Below are 18,948 nucleotides of genomic sequence, written 5' to 3'. Positions count from 1 at the left end.
AGTACGGCGGTGCGTTTCACGCTGTACCGTGGTTAACAGCACAAGGTCTGGCTCCTGATTCAGCGCAGCCTTACCGTGCTTCTTTGTTTTTAGCCTCAGCTTTGCCTGCTGGTTTGGCTAGAGGTTTACACTGCTGCATAATTCAGTCAATTTGATTGGCTCGTTTGCCTTGCCTCGTTCCACTTTTCCGGAACTTGCAGTCCTTAGGCAAGATGATACAGCAGAGACAGAGTAGTCCCGTTTTCGGAGAATTCTCTTTTGTCTTTGGAGTAACTGGCTTACGCTTGCTTGAGTTATCGTCTCTCTCTGAGACTTTGCAGAGATCTCTGTCGAGATTGATCGCGTCGTCATTAGACCCATTCAGGTTTCGTGACGATGCGGTAGAGAAAGTTGTCACTATTCTGGTAGGGAAGACAGCTACAGTAGAACAGTATGTTATACTGAGTCCTCTTTCTTGTCTCCGGGGGAATAAGTACATGATCTTTTCAAGTTATCCTCTGTTTAGGAAACTTTGCAAGATTTTTTTATAGAGCTCTATCTTCTCTGCTCTTGTTAACTTCGAGTTTCGTCGTGACGCACGGGAGAAGCATGTCATGTCGCTTCTAGCTGCTTTGGCTAAAGTCTTTTGAACAGCGGAGCCTCCCAGCGCTTTTCTTGGCACATTGCTTGGCTCAGGTTGCAAACAAGAGGCGGATCTACTCCGCTCTTTGCTTTTTGTGGTTCATCTTCTGGGAGAAGCTGTGATCTGCGTCGGCTGGCCACATTTGGCCTTTATTTAGGCAAGATACGGAGCTAAGCAAACACACATTGGGTTAAACCCTCTGCCTTAGGCAGCTTCGCGGTATGTAAGCCCATCTTTGGTGCGGCATACCTCTTATTTTTCACCTTCTAGGGTGAAGTTGCTAAGGCCTCAATTTTAGTTTTTTGCCTCTGTGGTGAAAAACAAGGCAAGCTGTTAAAACTTTCTCGGCTTTTACGGCTTACGGAATTGCGCTTTCTCATCAGGGTCATAAGCTTTGGTTTCTGACAAGTCGCCAGAACATGTCCAAATTATGGGCTCACATTCTGACTGAATTTTTAGGCTCACTGAGCCATTGCTCGTAACCTCTCAGTCGGAACTTTTCCGGCTAAGCCTACCTCTTGAGGCAGTGGCTTCTGTCAGCGACTTTCGCTGCGCAGCACAAAGGACTCGCAGGAATTCCTTAGTTTCAGCTTTTCTTTCTAAGAGGTTACGGAAAGAACTAAACACCATCATGTGGCTAAGCCTAGGTTTGGCACAGACGTTTTTAGCATTGGGGTTGTTTTTCTTCCACACGCAAAGACATACACCGTCGATTGGCGGGTACGCCCTTCACAGAGAAGGGTGGACAGGTTGCAAAGTCTGTTTCGTACTCTGTCCTTGATAAAGAGAGCGGCTGTACGTGTTCTGACCTCTCTTCTTGGCCAAATGGAATCGATGGCCACTCTTGTGCCCTTAGGCAGAGTCCACAAGCGGTCATTTCAGGCTGCCCTGAGTTCGCTGTGGAAGCCTTCTCTTCAGGGCTGGGAGACAGTAGTCTCTCTTGAAAGCTGGTTTCGGCACACAACGAGGCAGTGGCTGCTCCCTGGGATTTCACAGGGAGTGCCAATCTCGTTTGCCCCCCCCGGACGAGTTTCTGTTCACAGACGCGTCTATGGAGGGCTGGGGTGCCCATCTTTCTGTTCACACTGCGTCAGGTCTGTGGAACGAGACGCAGAGTGGGGGGCACATTAATGCCCTAGAGTTAGAGGCTGTTTTCCTGGGACTCCAATCGTTTATGTCTATGGTCAGGAACGAATAAATTGGGGTTCGCACAGACAACACGACCATGGCGGCCTATTTCAACAAACAGGGAGGCACTTTGTCTCTCGCTCTTTCTGTCAGGTCAGGTCAGATTCTTGCCTGGGGCAGCCAGCACCTTATTCTGTTGTCAGCGAAGTACGTCCCAGGCATACTCAACGTTCTTGCGGACTACTTCAGTCGCCCGTAGTGTACGATGCACACGGAGTAGACTCTGACTCATCAGGTCCTACAACGTCTGGGTGGCATTTCAGCAAGCCTACAGTCGATCTGTTTGTGACAAGATTCTCCTGCAGGCTTCAGGTCTTTATCTCCCCCTTTCCAGACCCAGAGGGGAGGGAAACAGACGCCCTCGAAGTAAACTGGTCGCGTCTGAGCCTATGCTTTCCCCCCATTTCATCTCTTGGGAAAGGTTCTCAGGAAGGCGGAGCGGGGACAGCCTTGCTTGGTGTTGGTGGCCCCTTGGTGGCCCAGCCAACATTGGTTCCCCGTCCTCCTTCGCCTCGCAGACGGCCCTCCATTCTTTCTAGGTCGCTGCGCCGTTCTGGCTCCTCAGACGCTACTTTAGGCTTTGTCCAAAAGGCCCACAGGGAATCGACCAGCACTGTTTATGCGTCACACTGGTCAGCTTGGACAAAGTGGTGCTCGGAGAATGGAGTTACTGCTACTTCACCTCGCTCTATGCATGTAGCAAATCATCTCTCGTGTTTGGCTGCTCAGGGCTTGGCTCCTTCTTTTTTGAGAGTCAGGCGCTCAGCCATTTCTTCTACTCTGAAGCAATTAGGGCATAGCATTAACCTGGGCGGTGTAATTGCTAGTGTTCTTAAGGGGGCAGCGATTGGTTTTACGAAGGCTAAGTCCCCTCTTCCCGCGTGGGACTTATTTTTTGGTACTCAAGTTTCTAGCCTCTTCGGATTTCGAACCTTTAGCTTCAGCGAGCTTAGCTAACTTGACTCGTAAAGCCTTGTTCCTCGTTTTGTTAGCCTCTGCCAGTGGAGGCGGTGAGGTGCACGCTCTTTCAGGCCTGGCTAAGGATATTTCTTTTGAGAGCTATGGCTCTTTTGTTTTAAGATTTCGGCCGGAGTTCCTTGCCAAATCCAAAAACAAGGTCTGTCCTCCTCTGTTATTCGCATTCCTCCTTTAAGTAGGATTCTTGCGTCTGGTGACCCTGATATGGTCAATTGTCCTGTTCGTACTCTTACCAGCTACTTATCCCGTACCACGCCCATTAGGTCTAGGGACCATAAACTGCTCTTCATCTCAGTTGACACTGAAAGGAGCAAGGACTTGTCGCGGGTCACTTTGGTAAGATGGGTCTCTACGCTTATTAAACAAGCGTATGCGTGGTGGCACAGACAAGTTGGGATTGGGCATTCTGTCCTTCCTATGAAGTTGTCAAGAACTCATGAAGCCAGAGCCTGGGCTACTTCTCTGGCAGTCCTCCGCTCAGGCGTGCTGGCAGAGGTCTTAGGCGCTGCCTACTGGAAATCGCAGGGTGTTTTCATCAACTTTTACCTGCGAGATGTGGCCAGCACTCGTCATGGTGGCAGTAGCTCCCTACCAGCCATTGTCGGCTGGACAAGTGGAATTTTGTTTCCCCACCTCCTTCATTAGCATTCTGCTTGATGTGAGTTGGGATAAGAATGTAATTTAATTGAAAATTTTCATCTAAATTTTAATTTGATTATATACTTACCCAACTCACATAGTTGATACCCGCCCGCCTGCCCCGCTTTTGGGGTTTTTATGGGGGTTTTTTCCTAAAAAAGAGGGAAATTTTTCTATGTTCGCTTTCGATTGAATGATTCAAAGATGGCGGCAAGGTCAGGAAGTCACGCGTGACTTTGTCATGATAAGGGGTCAAGGTAGCTCTTTTTTTAGGGTGACCTCCCCTTGTTACCAAGGCGATGCTATTCAGCGTCCTAGCACTAAACTGGAGTAAATTGCTTGATGTGAGTTGGGTAAGTATATAATCAAATTAAAATTTAGATGAAAATTTTCAAATTAATCGCATGCTCATAGCTGGTGTCCACTGAGCATTTCTGAATAGTACAAGATTCCCCTGATTAGCAAGAAGCAGACCCTTTCTGCCTGTAGAAAGTATTCAAACTTTTCTGTTTAGAGAATGTTCCACTTAATAAAGGACCCAAGATTGTGTGGATATAGGCCTCTGTAAGTTCACGTTCTGTGCAAGTGCCAAGTGTCAAATCAGTCATGTGTGATTTTTAGCAAGGAAAGCACTGATTGCTGACCAGAAAAGTGAAGGTGTCGCTCTTTTTGAGGGTCATCTAAATAATGACGATACATCTTGAATAATTATAATGCATCAACATAAATAATGCTGTTGAAATGATACACACCTTTCAAAGACTCGAGCATAGGGCAGTCTGAAAGTGTTCAGGGTGTTATTAGTTCTGAAAAACTACAGCTGTTTCCTTTCTTGTTGGTTGGTTGGATCTTTTTCTGTGGTCATTTCTCATGGACGTAGATTTAATAGAAACAGAACTCGTGCACACAATCTTGTTGGTATAATGTTGCGTACCAAAGTTATTTTGTCATGGTGTAGGTTATTCCCTACAGGAAGAGTTTGCACACTGACTTAGTGTTTCCAGGGTATAAGAGGTCAAGAGTAATGGGAGTTAACACAAATTTTCCTCCTATAGTTTCCTGAAGTGTGCATGTAGCTTAGCTCTTATTTGTTGTTGAAATGGGTGCACCTAGTCGTACTTTGGAAGCGTACACATTGGCTTTGGTCTTTTTAGTATTTTGCTGTTTTTGAGCGCATGATTGTATCAGATTGCATGTAGCCCATATCTTGTTTTATTCTGTAATTGAATAGAGACACACAGATGTTCCGTGCTCAGAGCATGTTCAGTACAACCAACTGCCCTACCATGGAACAGAAATGTTGATGCATGTGGGTACATTTGAAGTTTTTACGACCTGGTTCCCTGCTTTTTACATTTAGTCAAGTTTTGACTAAATGTTTTAACATAGACGGGGAATCGAGACGAGGGTCGTGGTGTATGTGTGTCTGTCTGGACTACTGGACCGATCTTCATAAAACTTTACATGAGAGTTCCCGAGTATGGTATCCGACGCTTTTTTCCCCATTTTTGGGATAAATGTCTGATGACGTCATATCTCACTTTTTGTGAAAGTTGAGGCGGCACTGTCACACCCTCATTTTTCGATCAAATTGATTACAATTTTGGTTAAGAAATCTTCGACGAAGCCCGGACTTTGGTATTGCATTTCAGCTTGTAGGCTTACAAATTAATTTATGAGTTTGGTCATTAAAAATCTGAAAATTAAAATGAAAATAAAATGTTTAGAAATCGATTTGAAAAAAAGTAATTGTACAGGGTGGTCAAAAAAAATTTAGACAGTTTTGCGTGCCTGTCATTTCTGCTACAGGGCTCCCACCTATTCTTTTTCACCTGGAATGTCTCACACAAGCATGAAAGTTTAGTAAGGCACAGTTTTTTCTTCTTTGCAACATAATTTCTGGGCGTAGTTCAATAGTCCATCACATTCTCAATCCAAGCACCTCGTCTCTGGATTACGGCTGCGACACGGACATTGAAGTTGTTGATAACTCTGTCCAAGGTCTCGAGTGGAATCCTCCTGATTTCACGAAGAATGTTCTCCTTTAGCGCTTGTATTATCTGTGGATTGTTGTGGTAAACCCTTTCCTTCAAGTACCCCCAGAGGAAGAAATCTGGAGGAGAAAGATCTGGGGACGAGGTGCTTGGATTGAGAATGTGATGAACTATTGAACTACGCCCAGAAATGATGTTGCAAAGAAGAAAAAACTGTGCCTTACTAAACTTTCATGCTTGTGTGAGACATTCCAGGTGAAAAAGAATAGGTGGGAGCCCTGTGGCAGAAATGACAGGCACGCAAAACTGTCTACATTTTTTTGGACCACCCTGTATCTTATTCTTTAGTATTTGCTGATTCCAAAAACATATAGATGTATGTTATATTTGGATTAAAAACAAGCTCATAAAATTAAAAATATGAACAATTCTTGTTTTGAAAATTAAAGTTCAGAAATCCATTTAAAAAGAATCTCATCTTATCCCCTATCATTTCCTGATTCCGAAAACATAAAGATATGTTATGTTTGGATGAAAAAACAAGCTGAGAAAGTTAAAAGAATAGAGAAAAGCGCGCTTTCCTGTGAAGCCCTATAATCTGCCGCGCTATTCTGGTTTGTCACTTCAAGCGATATGCGAGCAGGTCAAACGTTACTGCGCTATACTGGCTTGTCACTTTCCGCACAATTTTTCGTAAAAGTGGCAAGATTTTTCATGGCTCAAGGCCTCGGGGAAATAGAGTGCATTCATTTCATCCTGTGATTACGACGGGTTGACTAAATGTGGTCATTTTGCTTAACGTGACTTGTTTTTTTATCATGAGCATGGCACTGCATGCATTTCCAAATGCAGATTTGCAATGATCACCCTTGTGGAATCAGTAGAATAACTGGGAGAATTTGCTACTACATGTATTTTATGGATCAAGAAGTTAAAACTGGATTGTTTTTCTCATATTTGATAGGAACAGGCGTGTACAGCCAGACTGTACACACCTTAACTTTTGAGATCTGCAATAATGGTCATGAAAATAATTCATATCCAAGCCGTTCTGTGCGAGACCTGAAATGGTCTTCATTCTTCACAGAAAAAACCTTTTGAGATCTGCAATAATGGTCATGAAAATAATTCATGTTCAAGCCGTCCTGTGCGAGACCTGAAATGGCTTTCATTCTTCACAAAAAAACCCACGCTGATTAGTGAATAACGCCTGATGAAAACCTCCTGATTATTTATTGTGTGTATGTGTTTGTGCTGCGTGCACTTATTCATCACTGTTTGTTATGCATACTGTATGCAACATTTTGTGTGTTTGCTAAGTGTACAATCTTTACTTTATTTTGTTTTAATCGTTGATGATGTTGTATTGCTTTTTTTGTAGACAAAACTCTGTCAGTGTTTTAATTTTTCTGTATAGCTGTTGTATTGATATCATAGTACACTGTACTTGAATATTGGAAGCTGACTTACTCACATAATGCCAACAGTAAAGCGAAAGAACATTGTTCGCACTACTTAAGGCTTATGTGACTAATGGTTTCTGTGCTGGTGGTTGAGTTCTATGAGCATGTTGCATCAATGCTCTTGCCTGTTCAATATGACCATGTAAGACCACTCGCTTATCTTACTGCAAAAGATAACACATAATTTTTTCTCTCGAATGAAATTCCCGGTGTTGGGATCCACATTTCATCTCAGCTCCCACTAAATTTTTAGCTGCATCTAATAAGTGTGTTAAGAAAAGAAACTTCAGCTAACATGACACAGGTAAAATTCACATGGTGCTGAAGAAATGTAGACACTGGAAGATGTTGCATTTAGAAACATGGCAAAGAACATAGCTCTCTCAACTAATGCTGTTTTTTGAACACTATAACACACATACTGACAGAAATCAGCACAATGGTCACCTGGTAAAACTACAGTACCTTTTGCTTGAAGACCTTGTCTTGCCAGCTTCATACAGCCTTTAAAGTGGACTGGGTGGCCGAGTGGTAACACACTTGCGCTCGGAAGCGAGAGGTTGCGAGTTCAACCCTGGGTCAGGGCGTTAGCAATTTTCTCCCCCCTTTCCTAACCTAGGTGGTGGGTTCAAGTGCTAGTCTTTCGGATGAGACGAAAAACCGAGGTCCCTTCGTGTACACTGCATTGGGGTGTGCACGTTAAAGATCCCACGATTGACAAAAGGGTCTTTCCTGGCAAAATTGTATAGGCATAGATAAAAAATGTCCACCAAAATACCCGTGTGACTTGGAATAATAGGCCGTGAAAAGTAGGATATGCGCCGAAATGGCTGCGATCTGCTGGTCGATGTGAATGCGTGATGTATTGTGTAAAAATGTCCATCTCACACGGCATAAATAGATCCCTGCGCCTTGAGTCCAAGTCTGGAGATACACGCGCGATATAAGACTTCATATAATAATAATAGGCCATATAACGGATGTGTTTACCTGTCCAGGCTTTTTCCTGTCATAAGAGCATCCTTCCACATGGATACATACCAACAATATACAGCCTGACTTTTTGTCTGTGCAGAATGGACACTTTTTTTTGTGGCCAGAACTAATATCTCCATTTGCTTCAAACAAAAATGTATTCAATTTTTATTGTGTGACATATGTACAATTTCTCCATTTCAATTCAAGTCCCTTTTTCAGTAATGGTCTTTTTTTTTTAAATTTTGAAGGTGATCAAACAGTTGGGCTCTCAGTACTTGAGCCTCTTGATGCAGCATGTTCGTAGATTTTCCTCCATGCATGATGTATTCAGTTGTTCAGGCTGGAGAACTCGATTCAGATCCACAATATTCAAAGAAAAGCCAACTTCTTCCCTGAGAAAAAAAGTCCTGCAAAAAAATAAGCGAGGAGCAATATTTCCGAGTCCACTTCTACCTCCACTTTTCAATGTTTCACCCACTAAGAGAGGCCACTAAACTGCTTTTTAATTTTGTTTCCTGACAGAGAGTTTTACCCCTCTGGACCCAACTGCTCTCCCACAGTTTTCATAATTTTTGGGCCAGTTTCGATAGCTTTGGCCATTTTTCACAGTTTTGGGCCAGTTTTCACACCTTTTGGCCATTTTTTAAAATTTTATAGTTTCTGGCCAGTTTCACAGTTTTTAGTCAGTTTTCACACAGCTGTTCTCCAGCCTGATTGTTGTTTTGCTGAGTGTGTTGAGTTTTGCTGTGAGTCCCCCCTCATGCAGTCAGGGGTTGGGAGTTATAGTTCTGTGCACGATGTGCGATGTTTGTTGTAACCAGGCTGAACATCACCACCCTCAGGCAATGCACGACCCCTCCATGTCCGACGAGACCATGGGCCTGCTGGGAGAGGAGCTACCACGCTCGGGGCAACCGCTGCGTCTGGGGTGAGTTGATGACCTTGACCTGACATTGGAGGTCATTCGGTCAAATAACAGTGTCACAATAATCCAAAAACAGATAGACTGCTGACGTTCAAAAATTCAGTATATAAATAAAAGAAAGAATTGTAGGTTATAACATTGAAACGTTTCTTTTATGAAAAAGGACCCTTGGATCTAATAAAAAAATAAATAAAAAAGTGTCCCTAGTGTTTAAGCGGTGACTTGACGGCATTGTATCATTCTGCTATGAGTAATTTAGGATGAATAAAGTTGAACTCCTGGCCATTGTTAAGGCCAAGATGAACAGACTGACCAAGAAGCAAAACTGCAGTGTTGTAAAGGGCAGAGCTTTTTATTCAAGTGTTTTTGTGTTATGCTTCCATAGTACTGTATACTGCTTCCTATTTCTTATGATTTAGCACTTTCAGTCGCGTATGGCTGCCTAAATGGCGGGGTAAAAACGGTCATACACGTAAAAGCCATGGGAGTTTCAGCCCATGAACAAGCAAACAAAAACAAAAAAAGCACTTTCAGTCGAAGATCTTTTCAGGTCAAAGCTCAATGTATCGCTTGGGTGTTTTTTATAGGGTATTTTTTATTATATCTAGCGCTTTGGTTATAAATTTTGACATAGGTCAGGCAGGCATGAATGATTTAAATTTAGCACTTTACTCTGCTTTCTAAAATGATATTGTCAGCAAAAGGATAACATCTATAACTTTAGACGCATTGCCAGGTTTGTCGCGGGCGTCATCCTGAGGGAGAGAATTCCGGCCTTTGAGCGCATGCTTTGGCGAGCTTGTCGTGGCAACGTCTTCCTGAGGCAGGCAGAGATTGAGTCCCCACTGGAGGACCCTGTCACGGTGAGTCACGGTGTTATTGTATTATTGTTTAATACAATGATATTGCTGCAAATTTTTTTTTATGTGTTGGTGCACATGGTTATGCCAGAAGCCACCATGGTGATGTGTTCTGGCAGGACTGCGTTGGAAGAAAATAGAATTGAGAAGCAAGGAAGCTAAACATATGGTATCGATGGCCCCAAGACTTTTCCAGGCAGATTTTTTATATATACAATGTTCGCATCCACATGTATGTTTTGAATGGGATATTTGTTAATCGGCGAATTAACTTTGTGATTTGGGTGATTTGACTGCTTTTGGCATCAAAATCGGAAAATACTAATGTTTCCTTTGAGGCTCAGTGGGTCGTTAATTTGTGATCTTTTTGCTCCAGATTTTGCCTGCAGTATTTGCTGACATTTTCAGATTATCGCGTTTTCATCACTGCATCAGTTGAAGTTGTTTTGGTTTGTAATTTCCCTTTTGTTACTGTCTGTTCGCTGCTAGTCAGAGTTGTAATAGTTCGTTTCTTTTCAGGGAGATCAAGTGTACAAGTCCGTCTTCATCATCTTTTTCCAAGGAGACCAGCTGAAGACACGTGTGAAGAAGATCTGTGAGGGGTAAGTCCATTGACATGCTTTTGATACATCAACTATTTCCTGAGTCTGAATTTGGAGAGCCTACTTTAGAGAGAGGGGTTAGTGACTTCCAGATTCAGGTTTTGTTTAGCAAGTAAAAGGTTTTGTTGAAAGTTTAACTGTTGGTATTTTACTTGTAATCCCTTTCAGAATGATACTGCATTCACACAAATTTGTTTGCTGACTGAACAGGTTCAGGGCCACGCTGTACCCATGTCCTGAGACGCAGGCAGAGAGAAGAGAGATGGCCATCGGTGTCATGACCAGGATTGAAGATCTCAACACAGTGAGTACTGTTTGAACATTTCGCCACACAGTCAAACATTTGAGAATGCTGGTATTAATGATCACAGTTTGACTGGAACAGATACAAAGGAGGTTCTGGAAATATATATATTTATCTCCCAGCTTTTTCCTCCAATCTGTTCAACCCTCACCCTAACCCTAATCTTTTCAAATGCCACCTTGCTGGTTGAAGAATATCAGAAGTTATGTAAAGTGTTCAGCTTCAATGAGTGGCTTGTACGCTGTACTCCTTGTTGAAGTTTTCTGCATTTGTCAAGCTATAAATAGCACAAGGAGTTATGGACAACTTCCTCACCCTCCCCACCTATTGCTTAGAGCCCTTCCAGATGTTTAGACAATTTTTCACTCCTGCCCACCCCACACATGCACATACACCTACCGCTTAGAACACTCCCAGGTTTTAACAACTAGAATGTCATATCTACACCATTGGTTGTGTGCCGTAGGTGTTAGCCCAGACCCAGGACCACCGTCATCGCGTGCTGGTGGCGGCGGCCAAGAACGTCAAGGTGTGGTTCATCAAGGTGCGCAAGATCAAGGCCATCTACCACACGCTCAACATGTTCAACCTGGACGTCACGCAGAAGTGTCTCATCGCCGAGTGCTGGTGTCCCGTCGCTGATCTCGATCGCATCCAGCAGGCGCTCCGGCGGGGCACGGTCAGTGACATTCTCTTTAAGCGTTGTTGTTGTTTGACTTGTTGTTTTGATCAATGTTGCTTGTCGGTGACCCTTTGCTCATGTCATGATAACAGCCAATGCAGTGCTGTCCTTGGTCTGAGACTAGCAGCATGGTGGCACAAGCGTTAAAAGCTCAGCTATTTTAACTGTGACTGGTGCCTGCGTGTCCTCTAAGGCTTGTGACCTGTAACAAAAAGGGATGCTCCTTACTGTACATTTTTCTTAGTTTTTATGTCCACATTTATTCCAAAGATAGTCACTATTTATAAGAACAAGGCAACATCAGCAACAACAACAAAATAAAACAGAAGAAGAAATTTTTTAATTTTAGTTCAGTGTTCTTGATATTGTTAATTTTGCTTCTTGCAGTCTCCTTTTGCAATGTAGTGACACTTTGGCCTGGTCCCAAGGATGTCCTTTCACCAAAGGTACCACTTTGCATTCATAATGATATCAGTTGGCAAACATTTGATACCCGATGTGTTGTGCTGGCAGGAGAGAAGCGGCAGCAGTGTCCCGTCCATCCTGAATCGTATGAGCAGCAAGCAGATTCCACCCACCTACAACCGTTCCTCCAAGTTCACTCAGGGCTTCCAGAACATCGTGGATGCCTACGGTGTGGCCAACTACAGGGAGGTCAACCCAGGTACATAGTGCCTTTGTGTGTCCGTCTGCTTCCTGGTCTTTTCCTTCTTTGCTTGCTCTCTCTGTGTCACTGTCTTCTCTGATTCTGTTTCTTACAATTACTGCTTAATCTGCTGGCTTTATGCACACTGCTTGTTTAGTTAAACATTAATTTTTGAAGGTAGTTTCTCTCTCTCTCTCTCTCTCTCTCTCTCTCTCTCTCTCTCTCTCTCTCTCTCTCTCTCTCTCTCTCTCTCTATCTCTCTCTCTCGCTCTTGCTCTTGCTCTCTTTCTCTCTCTCTCTCTCTCTCTCTCTCTCTCTCTCTCTCTCTCTCTCTCTCTCTCTTTTGCTCTCTCTCTCTCTTTGCAGAAGTCTCTTTCACTTTCTCCTACTCTTCCTCCCCCCCTTAACCATGTTATGCTTCGCTGCCTGATACAAAATGAAATAACCATGATCATGTTTTTGTGCAGCCATCTTCACGACCATCAGTTTCCCGTTCCTGTTTGCGGTGATGTTTGCGGACATGGGCCACGGCATGATCATGTTCTTTGCCGCTCTCTACATTGTGCTCAAGGAGAAGCAGTTTGGTGCTCGCAGAATTGAAGATGAGGTTAGTCACGCTCCTTTCCTCTCCCTCTGGATGGGTCTTAAATCAGGGGGTCTTCTTCTTCTTCTTCTTCTTCTTCTTCTTCTTCTTCTTCTTCTTCTTCGTTCATGGGCTTAGACTCCCACGTTCACTCATGTTTTAAGCACGAGTGGATTTTTACGTGTATGACCGTTTTTACCCCGCCATTCAGGCAGCATACGCCGATTTCGGGGGAGGCATGCTGGGTATTTTCATGTTTCTATAACCCACCGAACTCTGACATGGATTACAGGATCTTTTCCGTGCGCACTTGGTCTTGTGCTTGCGTGTACACACGAAGGGGGTTAAGTCACTAGCAGGTCTGCACATAAGTTGACCTGGGAGATCGGAAAAATCTCCACTCTTAACCCACCAGGCGGCAGCGACCGGGATTCGAACTCACAACCTCCCGATTAGGAGGCCGACGTCTTACCACTGCGCCACTGCGCCCGTCATCAGGGGGTCTTAAATTGGGGGTTCTGCTGTGATCAGTTCTCAAGAATCCAACCTACTAAGTAAACAAGTACCGTACAGATCCAAAAACAAAGAGACTGCCAACGTTCCAAAATTCAGAATAAAAAAACAAGAAAGGTAATTTGTTGGAACGTTTGTTATTAACAAAACAATACGTTACAATTACAAATATGTCGACCCAACTGTCTTTTAAGTGCACAGACAAACAATAAGTACCGTGCAGGTTTGCCTGGCTAGTACCCTGCAAGATGGCGTCATGCTGCACACATGGCACAATACAAAACAGTGTTTCACGCAAAGCTTACACCATAAGGTGACCCTGAGAAAACTGAGGAACGCAGATGAAGAAAAGTATGCCTGGCAAGAGACTTACAGCTGCACACTGTCTGCCCACACTTTTCTGTGCTGAGGTTGAAAGCAGAGCTGCAATGCCATGGGCACTTTTGTTAATGTTGGAACATGCATTTTTCTGTTCCAGCTAAGACATTAACACTGACGAAGCATTCTTGGATGTTTTCAGATCTTCAAGACGTTCTTTGAAGGGCGCTACATCATTCTGCTGATGGGGGCGTTCTCTATCTACACTGGATTTATGTACAACGACATCTTCTCCAAGTCCTTGAATATCTTTGGGTCTCAGTGGTTCGCGCCTGCAGAGTAAGTATGTTTTTCACAGTAATGCTGCTTTCCGATGGATGCTATTACAATCTTCTGTGTGCCCTGTGGAAGTGTTCTTGAAATAATTTCTCGCATACATGCTTACACGCATGCACATCTACTTGTGCACATGCATATATACCTATGTGTGTTCTAAGACAGACTTAAAAAGGCATACAGGCAGACAGACACAAGTACACACACATGCAGTGCATGCACACGCACGCACGAACAAACCCACCTCCTGATACAGTTGAACCACCAAAGGGACCAACCAGAAGTAGCCCATATAAACAGGCGGTCATTATGGAAAGTGAATTATAAGGAAAGAACTTTATCCTTTAAGTTGGTGGTAATGAATGGGCAGGTGGTCATTATCAAGAGGGCATGTTCAACTGTATGTCAAAATCATATCAAAGTAATTCTCTCATTTGAGGGGATTGACTTAGCAGGTAGCACTGTAGCAGCAGAGGAGATGTTAGAGTGTATGTGTGTGTGGTCAATGTTGCAGACCCTTCAGCCTGGCCACTCTGTCTGAGTTTAAGAAGCTGCAGTTCAACCCCAACGAAACCTACACGGGCTCACCCTACCCAATAGGCCTGGACCCTGTCAGTTTTCTTTGATCATTTATTTATTAATTTGTATAACATATGCTGTATTTTATTGTATGTGTCTATCATCGAACGCAGAAGAAGAAGAAGAAGAATTGTATGTGTCTATGAAGGTGTGTATTCCTGCTGTCTCTTTGTTTCTGTGTGTGTGTGTCTCTCTCTTTTTTGTCTGTATCCCTCTCTCTGATACTTATAGAAGAAAGGGCAACAGTAGATGAAAGTATACTAAGAGGGAGTAAGGGGGAGAGAGAGGGAGGGAGGGAGAGGGAGGGAGGGAGGGAGGGAGAGGGAGGGAATGGGTGGGATGGGAGGGAATGGGAAGGAATGGGAAGGAGAGGGTGGTAGGGAGGGAGAGAGGGGGAGAGAGAGAGAGATGGGTTGGGGGTGGGGGAATGGGAAGGAGAGGGAGGGAGAGAGGGGGAGAGAGAGAGAGAGATGGGTTGGGGGTGGGGGAGGGGGAGAAAGCACCACTGTAGAAAAGTATACAGTCATGTAAGGAAACAAAAAGTAGATGTGACCGACATGTTGTTGTCACCCAGGTGTGGCAGATGGCACAGAACAAGATTGCCTTCACCAACTCCATGAAGATGAAGCTCAGCGTCATACTGGGCATCAGTCACATGTTCTTCGGCATCGCTCTCAGCCTCCTCAACCACAGGTAACACACCTGATGGATCAATGATCACGCTTGCCATTTTCCAAACCAGTACAGTGGGACTCCCCTTTTAAAACCTCATCAAATCTTTAAAAAATCAGGTCTGAAAAGTGGAGGGGGGGGAGGATGCACTGTACACTACATTGGGGTGTGCACGTTAAAGATCCCACGATTGACAAAAGGGTCTTTCCTGGCAAAATTGTATAGGCATAGATAAAAATTGTCCACCAAAATACCCGTGTGACTTGGAATAATAGGCCGTGAAAAGTAGGATATGCACCATAATGGCTGCGATCTGCTGGCCGATGTGAATGCGTGATGTATTGTGATGTATTCCATCTCACACGGCATAAATAAATCCCTGCGCCTTGAATATGTGCGCGATATAAATTGCATACAAATAAATAAAAAAATAAATCCCTGCGCTTAGAACCGTACCCACGAAATACGCGTGATATAAGCCTCATATTGATTGATTGATTTCCTTACCTGAGCATAGCTTGGCTGTCACAGGAAACCAGTCAGTTTGTCATGTCAAACAGCAAAATCAAGCCTTGCACACAATGATACGTACAATGATAAGTACAGGGTGACCCAAAAAAAAGAGTACCCAAACAAAACGTCATAAATTGAACAAAAATAAAGCAATCTTCATAAAATTTATTTCCACACACAAGGAGCCTCTGCATGATTTGCACAGAAAATGTTAGCGTTCTAGCTTGTCTTTCAGGAAAGTTATGCTCATTCTACAGAACATGCTTCAAATGGCCTCTGCGCCGCTGCAGGCAAACTTGAACTCGCCGCGCAAAGTTATCAATCACCCGCACACACTCCTGTTGCGAGATTCCGCGAATGGTTATTGTGATGGCTCTCTTGAGTTCTGTGATTATCTGTGGGTTGTTCCTGTAGACGTTGTCTTTCAGGAACCCCCAAAGATAGAAATCTGGGGGATTTAAATCCGAGGGAGGCCATTTGGAGCATGTTCTGTAGAATGAGCATAACTTTCCTAAAAGACAAGCTAGAACGCTAAACTTTTCTGTGCAAATCATGCAGAGGCTACTTGTGTGTGTAAATAAATTTTATGAAGATTGCTTTATTTTTGTTCAATTTATGACGTTTTGTTTGGGTACTCTTTTTTTTGGGTCACCCTGTACAATGGACCCCCCACCCCACCCCCTATCTTTTATCACCTCGGAAGAACTTACTTTAAAAACAGGAAGTCTTAGCAGAGGTAAATCTTAAAAAGAAAAAAAAAATATCTGAAAGGTCTCAAAAGGGTGAAACACCTGAAAGAGGGGTTTCGCTTAGTTGGTTGTTGTTTTCTTTACAAATTTTTTTACATCTTCAATCTTATTTCAGAAGTCAGCAACTCAGTCATGCTAACCAGTAAAATCAATTCTAGCACAGAGTTATTACATTACATTCTTGGGGAAAAATCTAAAAAATGAAATAGGTTGGTCTATGGTGGATGGTGTCCAATGGGATCATTTGTTAAATATTTTTGTTGTGTAACAGGTATTTCCAGAAACCTCTGAACATCATCTGCGACTTCATTCCCTCACTGGTGTTCCTGTTCTGCATGTTCGGCTTTCTGGTGCTGCGCATCTTCCACAAGTGGGTCGCCTACGACTCTTCCATGTCGCAGAAGGCTCCCAGCTTGCTCATCGGTCAGTCTCTTGTGGCTCTGTCACATGTAACTGCAAGGGGTGGGGACGTAGCTCAGTTGGTAGCGCCCTGGCTTTGTAACCCGTTCGTCATCATCAGCGTGGGTTCGAATACCCGGTTCAGCGTGAGATTTATTTATCGGAGTCAACTTTGTGCGCACTCTCTTTGGTGTCCGAGCACACACATGCTCACACAAAAATTCTTCGTTCACAGCGAAAGGCTTGGAAAAAACGAAGACACGCATGCATCATCTCTTGTCTCTGATTATCATGATCGTATCTCGATACTTTGTCGAGACAAACCTAATGCTGACGTGTTGAAGAAGACAGCTTCAGCGGGTTTGTTCGAGTCAAAAGTATCACACCCTTTTGCGTATTACCAATACCTGTCTCAATATAGGCCAACTGGTCTAAGAGGATATAAGACCCTGATAGTCAGTCATTAACAGCAAGGCTGAACACTGCCAGCTGGACACAAGTGTTGTACACAACCAACCGTCCAAGAAAACCTTCCCAGACAACAGTCACACACAACAGTCACACATAACTGTCAGACTCAAATGTTGTTCATAAGCGTCGCACACGACAGTCCCACACATTGTTCTATTCAAGGCTTTTCACCACCAAAATGCAGACACGGGCAACTTTTCAAAATACTTCAGTTGGACTTGAAAATTTATAATTCTGCTCACAAAAAGTGTTCAGGCAAACCCACGGTTCTGATCACAATGAACATGCATGTCTAATAACACAGTTCCACCTACATAAAATAACAGCAAGATTTATTTCAATTTACATTGGGTAGAGGCTGTTTTTCTTTCTGCAGGTGCCATCAACATGTTCCTGTTCAACTATAGAGATGAACATCCTGATAATCCTGAGGTCTACCACATTCCAGGATCTCTGGTCAGTCTGGGCTCTCTTTTTAGATATCATGTTATTGGTGTTTTTCACCAACATATGACATGACAGATTGGACACAGATCGAGAGACCCATATGTGGTCGAGGTGAACAAGGTCTGTCAAGGTCTGTGTCAAATGTCTTGTTTTGGTCAAAGATAAAATAACAGTTGTACATTGGTCCATGTAAGTTAGATTTACTTTTACTTTTTACGATTGAACGCACACAAACAAGCACTCTTTTTAGTCTTTTCAAGCCGCCTGCATATGAGTTTCAGTTGGCCTCTGCATCACATGGCTCAAAGAAAGGAAATCTAATGTTCAATCGATACATTTTGCTATAATCCCTGATGTTATTTTCCAGTTCTGTCTCAGTCCCTGTGTAGGTCCCTAGTCTGACAAAGTGTGTGTGTTGTTGACAGCAAGGGTTCCAGTGCTTCCTGGTGGTGGTAGCGGGGCTGTGCGTTCCCTGGATGATGTTCTTCAAGCCCTTCTACATGCGACATCAGGCGCGCTTTGGACAGGTAAACATCCACAGTGTTACTGGCCTTCTTGCGTCTTTTCTCACCTGAACGTCTGCTGTGATACTAACAGGAACTTGGTGCTTGCTTGTCTGTGAAATACTTTGGCTGTGCACATTTGTGTGCTTGCATTATCTGGTGTGTTTCTCTTGGGGTCATCAAGTTATATCTACTTTTGAGTGTGTAAACAGACAAAGCGCAAATACAGGTTAAGATTTAGTGTTCTACAGGAAAATGAAAATGTTACATTCCTAGTAAGATGAGCACCATGTTTGGCGGAGATTTTTGCCATTAAGTTTGAATAGTTTATGCTGCTAAGTTTGAGAACATGTATTCAGTTTCATAGTTAATGTTAAGATGCAAGTTGTCCTTATTTTTTTGTTATCAACTATGAATTTAATTTCATTTAACTCTCTTTCTCCCATTCTGAATTCAATTTGGTTCTTTCCAAGTCTGTTCTTTGTGTATTTGAAAGTTTATTTCTCTTCTTTTACGGCATTTGGATTCCTTTTTGTTTTCTAAGTTGTCTGTACTCCCAGTTTATTTTTTGGGTCAAGTTTTGAAGTTGTGGTTAGATAGAAGAACTGAGAAGAAAAAATTGGAGCTCTTTCTGGCATAGCAATAACACTAAAAGTTCTCATATAAGTCTGACCACTCAGAAATGTGTAGTTGATAAAAGTTGTCAGACTTTGGTTTGTGATAGTTGATGTTAGATGTAATACTTCATATATTTAATTTTACCTACTCCAGACAAATACTTAGAAAATATAACTCTGCCGGAAGTTATGTTGTGTGTGTTATTTGTTGTTGTGGTGATATTAGTATAATTAGTGATGTGTGTGTGCTGTGACAGTGTGTGTGCTTTGTCAACAGCTTGTGTTTGATGTTGACACAGGTGTAGTTTATAGCTGAGTGAAAAGTTCATATTGTGCGTGTGATTTGCCAGTCAGAGTATGTCTGTGT

General features: G+C 43.2%; 1 protein-coding gene across 5 annotated transcripts in view; it reads left to right on the top strand.

Moving 5' to 3' along the window:
- The window catches only part of LOC138947680 (V-type proton ATPase 116 kDa subunit a 1-like), a 54,057-nt gene that overhangs the window by 9,017 nt on the left and 26,092 nt on the right, over positions 1-18,948 (top strand). For 3 of the 5 annotated variants that reach the window (XM_070319212.1, XM_070319210.1, XM_070319208.1), the window contains exons 6-19: positions 4,659-4,736; positions 8,684-8,790; positions 9,524-9,650; positions 10,167-10,249; positions 10,460-10,553; positions 11,020-11,232; positions 11,749-11,899; positions 12,349-12,488; positions 13,498-13,634; positions 14,146-14,242; positions 14,785-14,903; positions 16,416-16,567; positions 17,391-17,470; positions 17,887-17,988. In XM_070319212.1, coding sequence (XP_070175313.1) covers positions 4,659-4,736; positions 8,684-8,790; positions 9,524-9,650; positions 10,167-10,249; positions 10,460-10,553; positions 11,020-11,232; positions 11,749-11,899; positions 12,349-12,488; positions 13,498-13,634; positions 14,146-14,242; positions 14,785-14,903; positions 16,416-16,567; positions 17,391-17,470; positions 17,887-17,988 — 1,680 coding nt within the window. The remainder of the gene's footprint in view (positions 1-4,658; positions 4,737-8,683; positions 8,791-9,523; positions 9,651-10,166; positions 10,250-10,459; positions 10,554-11,019; positions 11,233-11,748; positions 11,900-12,348; positions 12,489-13,497; positions 13,635-14,145; positions 14,243-14,784; positions 14,904-16,415; positions 16,568-17,390; positions 17,471-17,886; positions 17,989-18,948) is intronic. The other 2 variants (XM_070319211.1, XM_070319209.1) reach the window with 2 other exon arrangements.

This window comes from Littorina saxatilis, linkage group LG14 (assembly GCF_037325665.1).
Source record: "Littorina saxatilis isolate snail1 linkage group LG14, US_GU_Lsax_2.0, whole genome shotgun sequence".
NCBI lineage: Eukaryota > Metazoa > Mollusca > Gastropoda > Littorinimorpha > Littorinidae > Littorina > Littorina saxatilis.
This window is presented reverse-complemented; position numbering and strand designations above follow the sequence as displayed.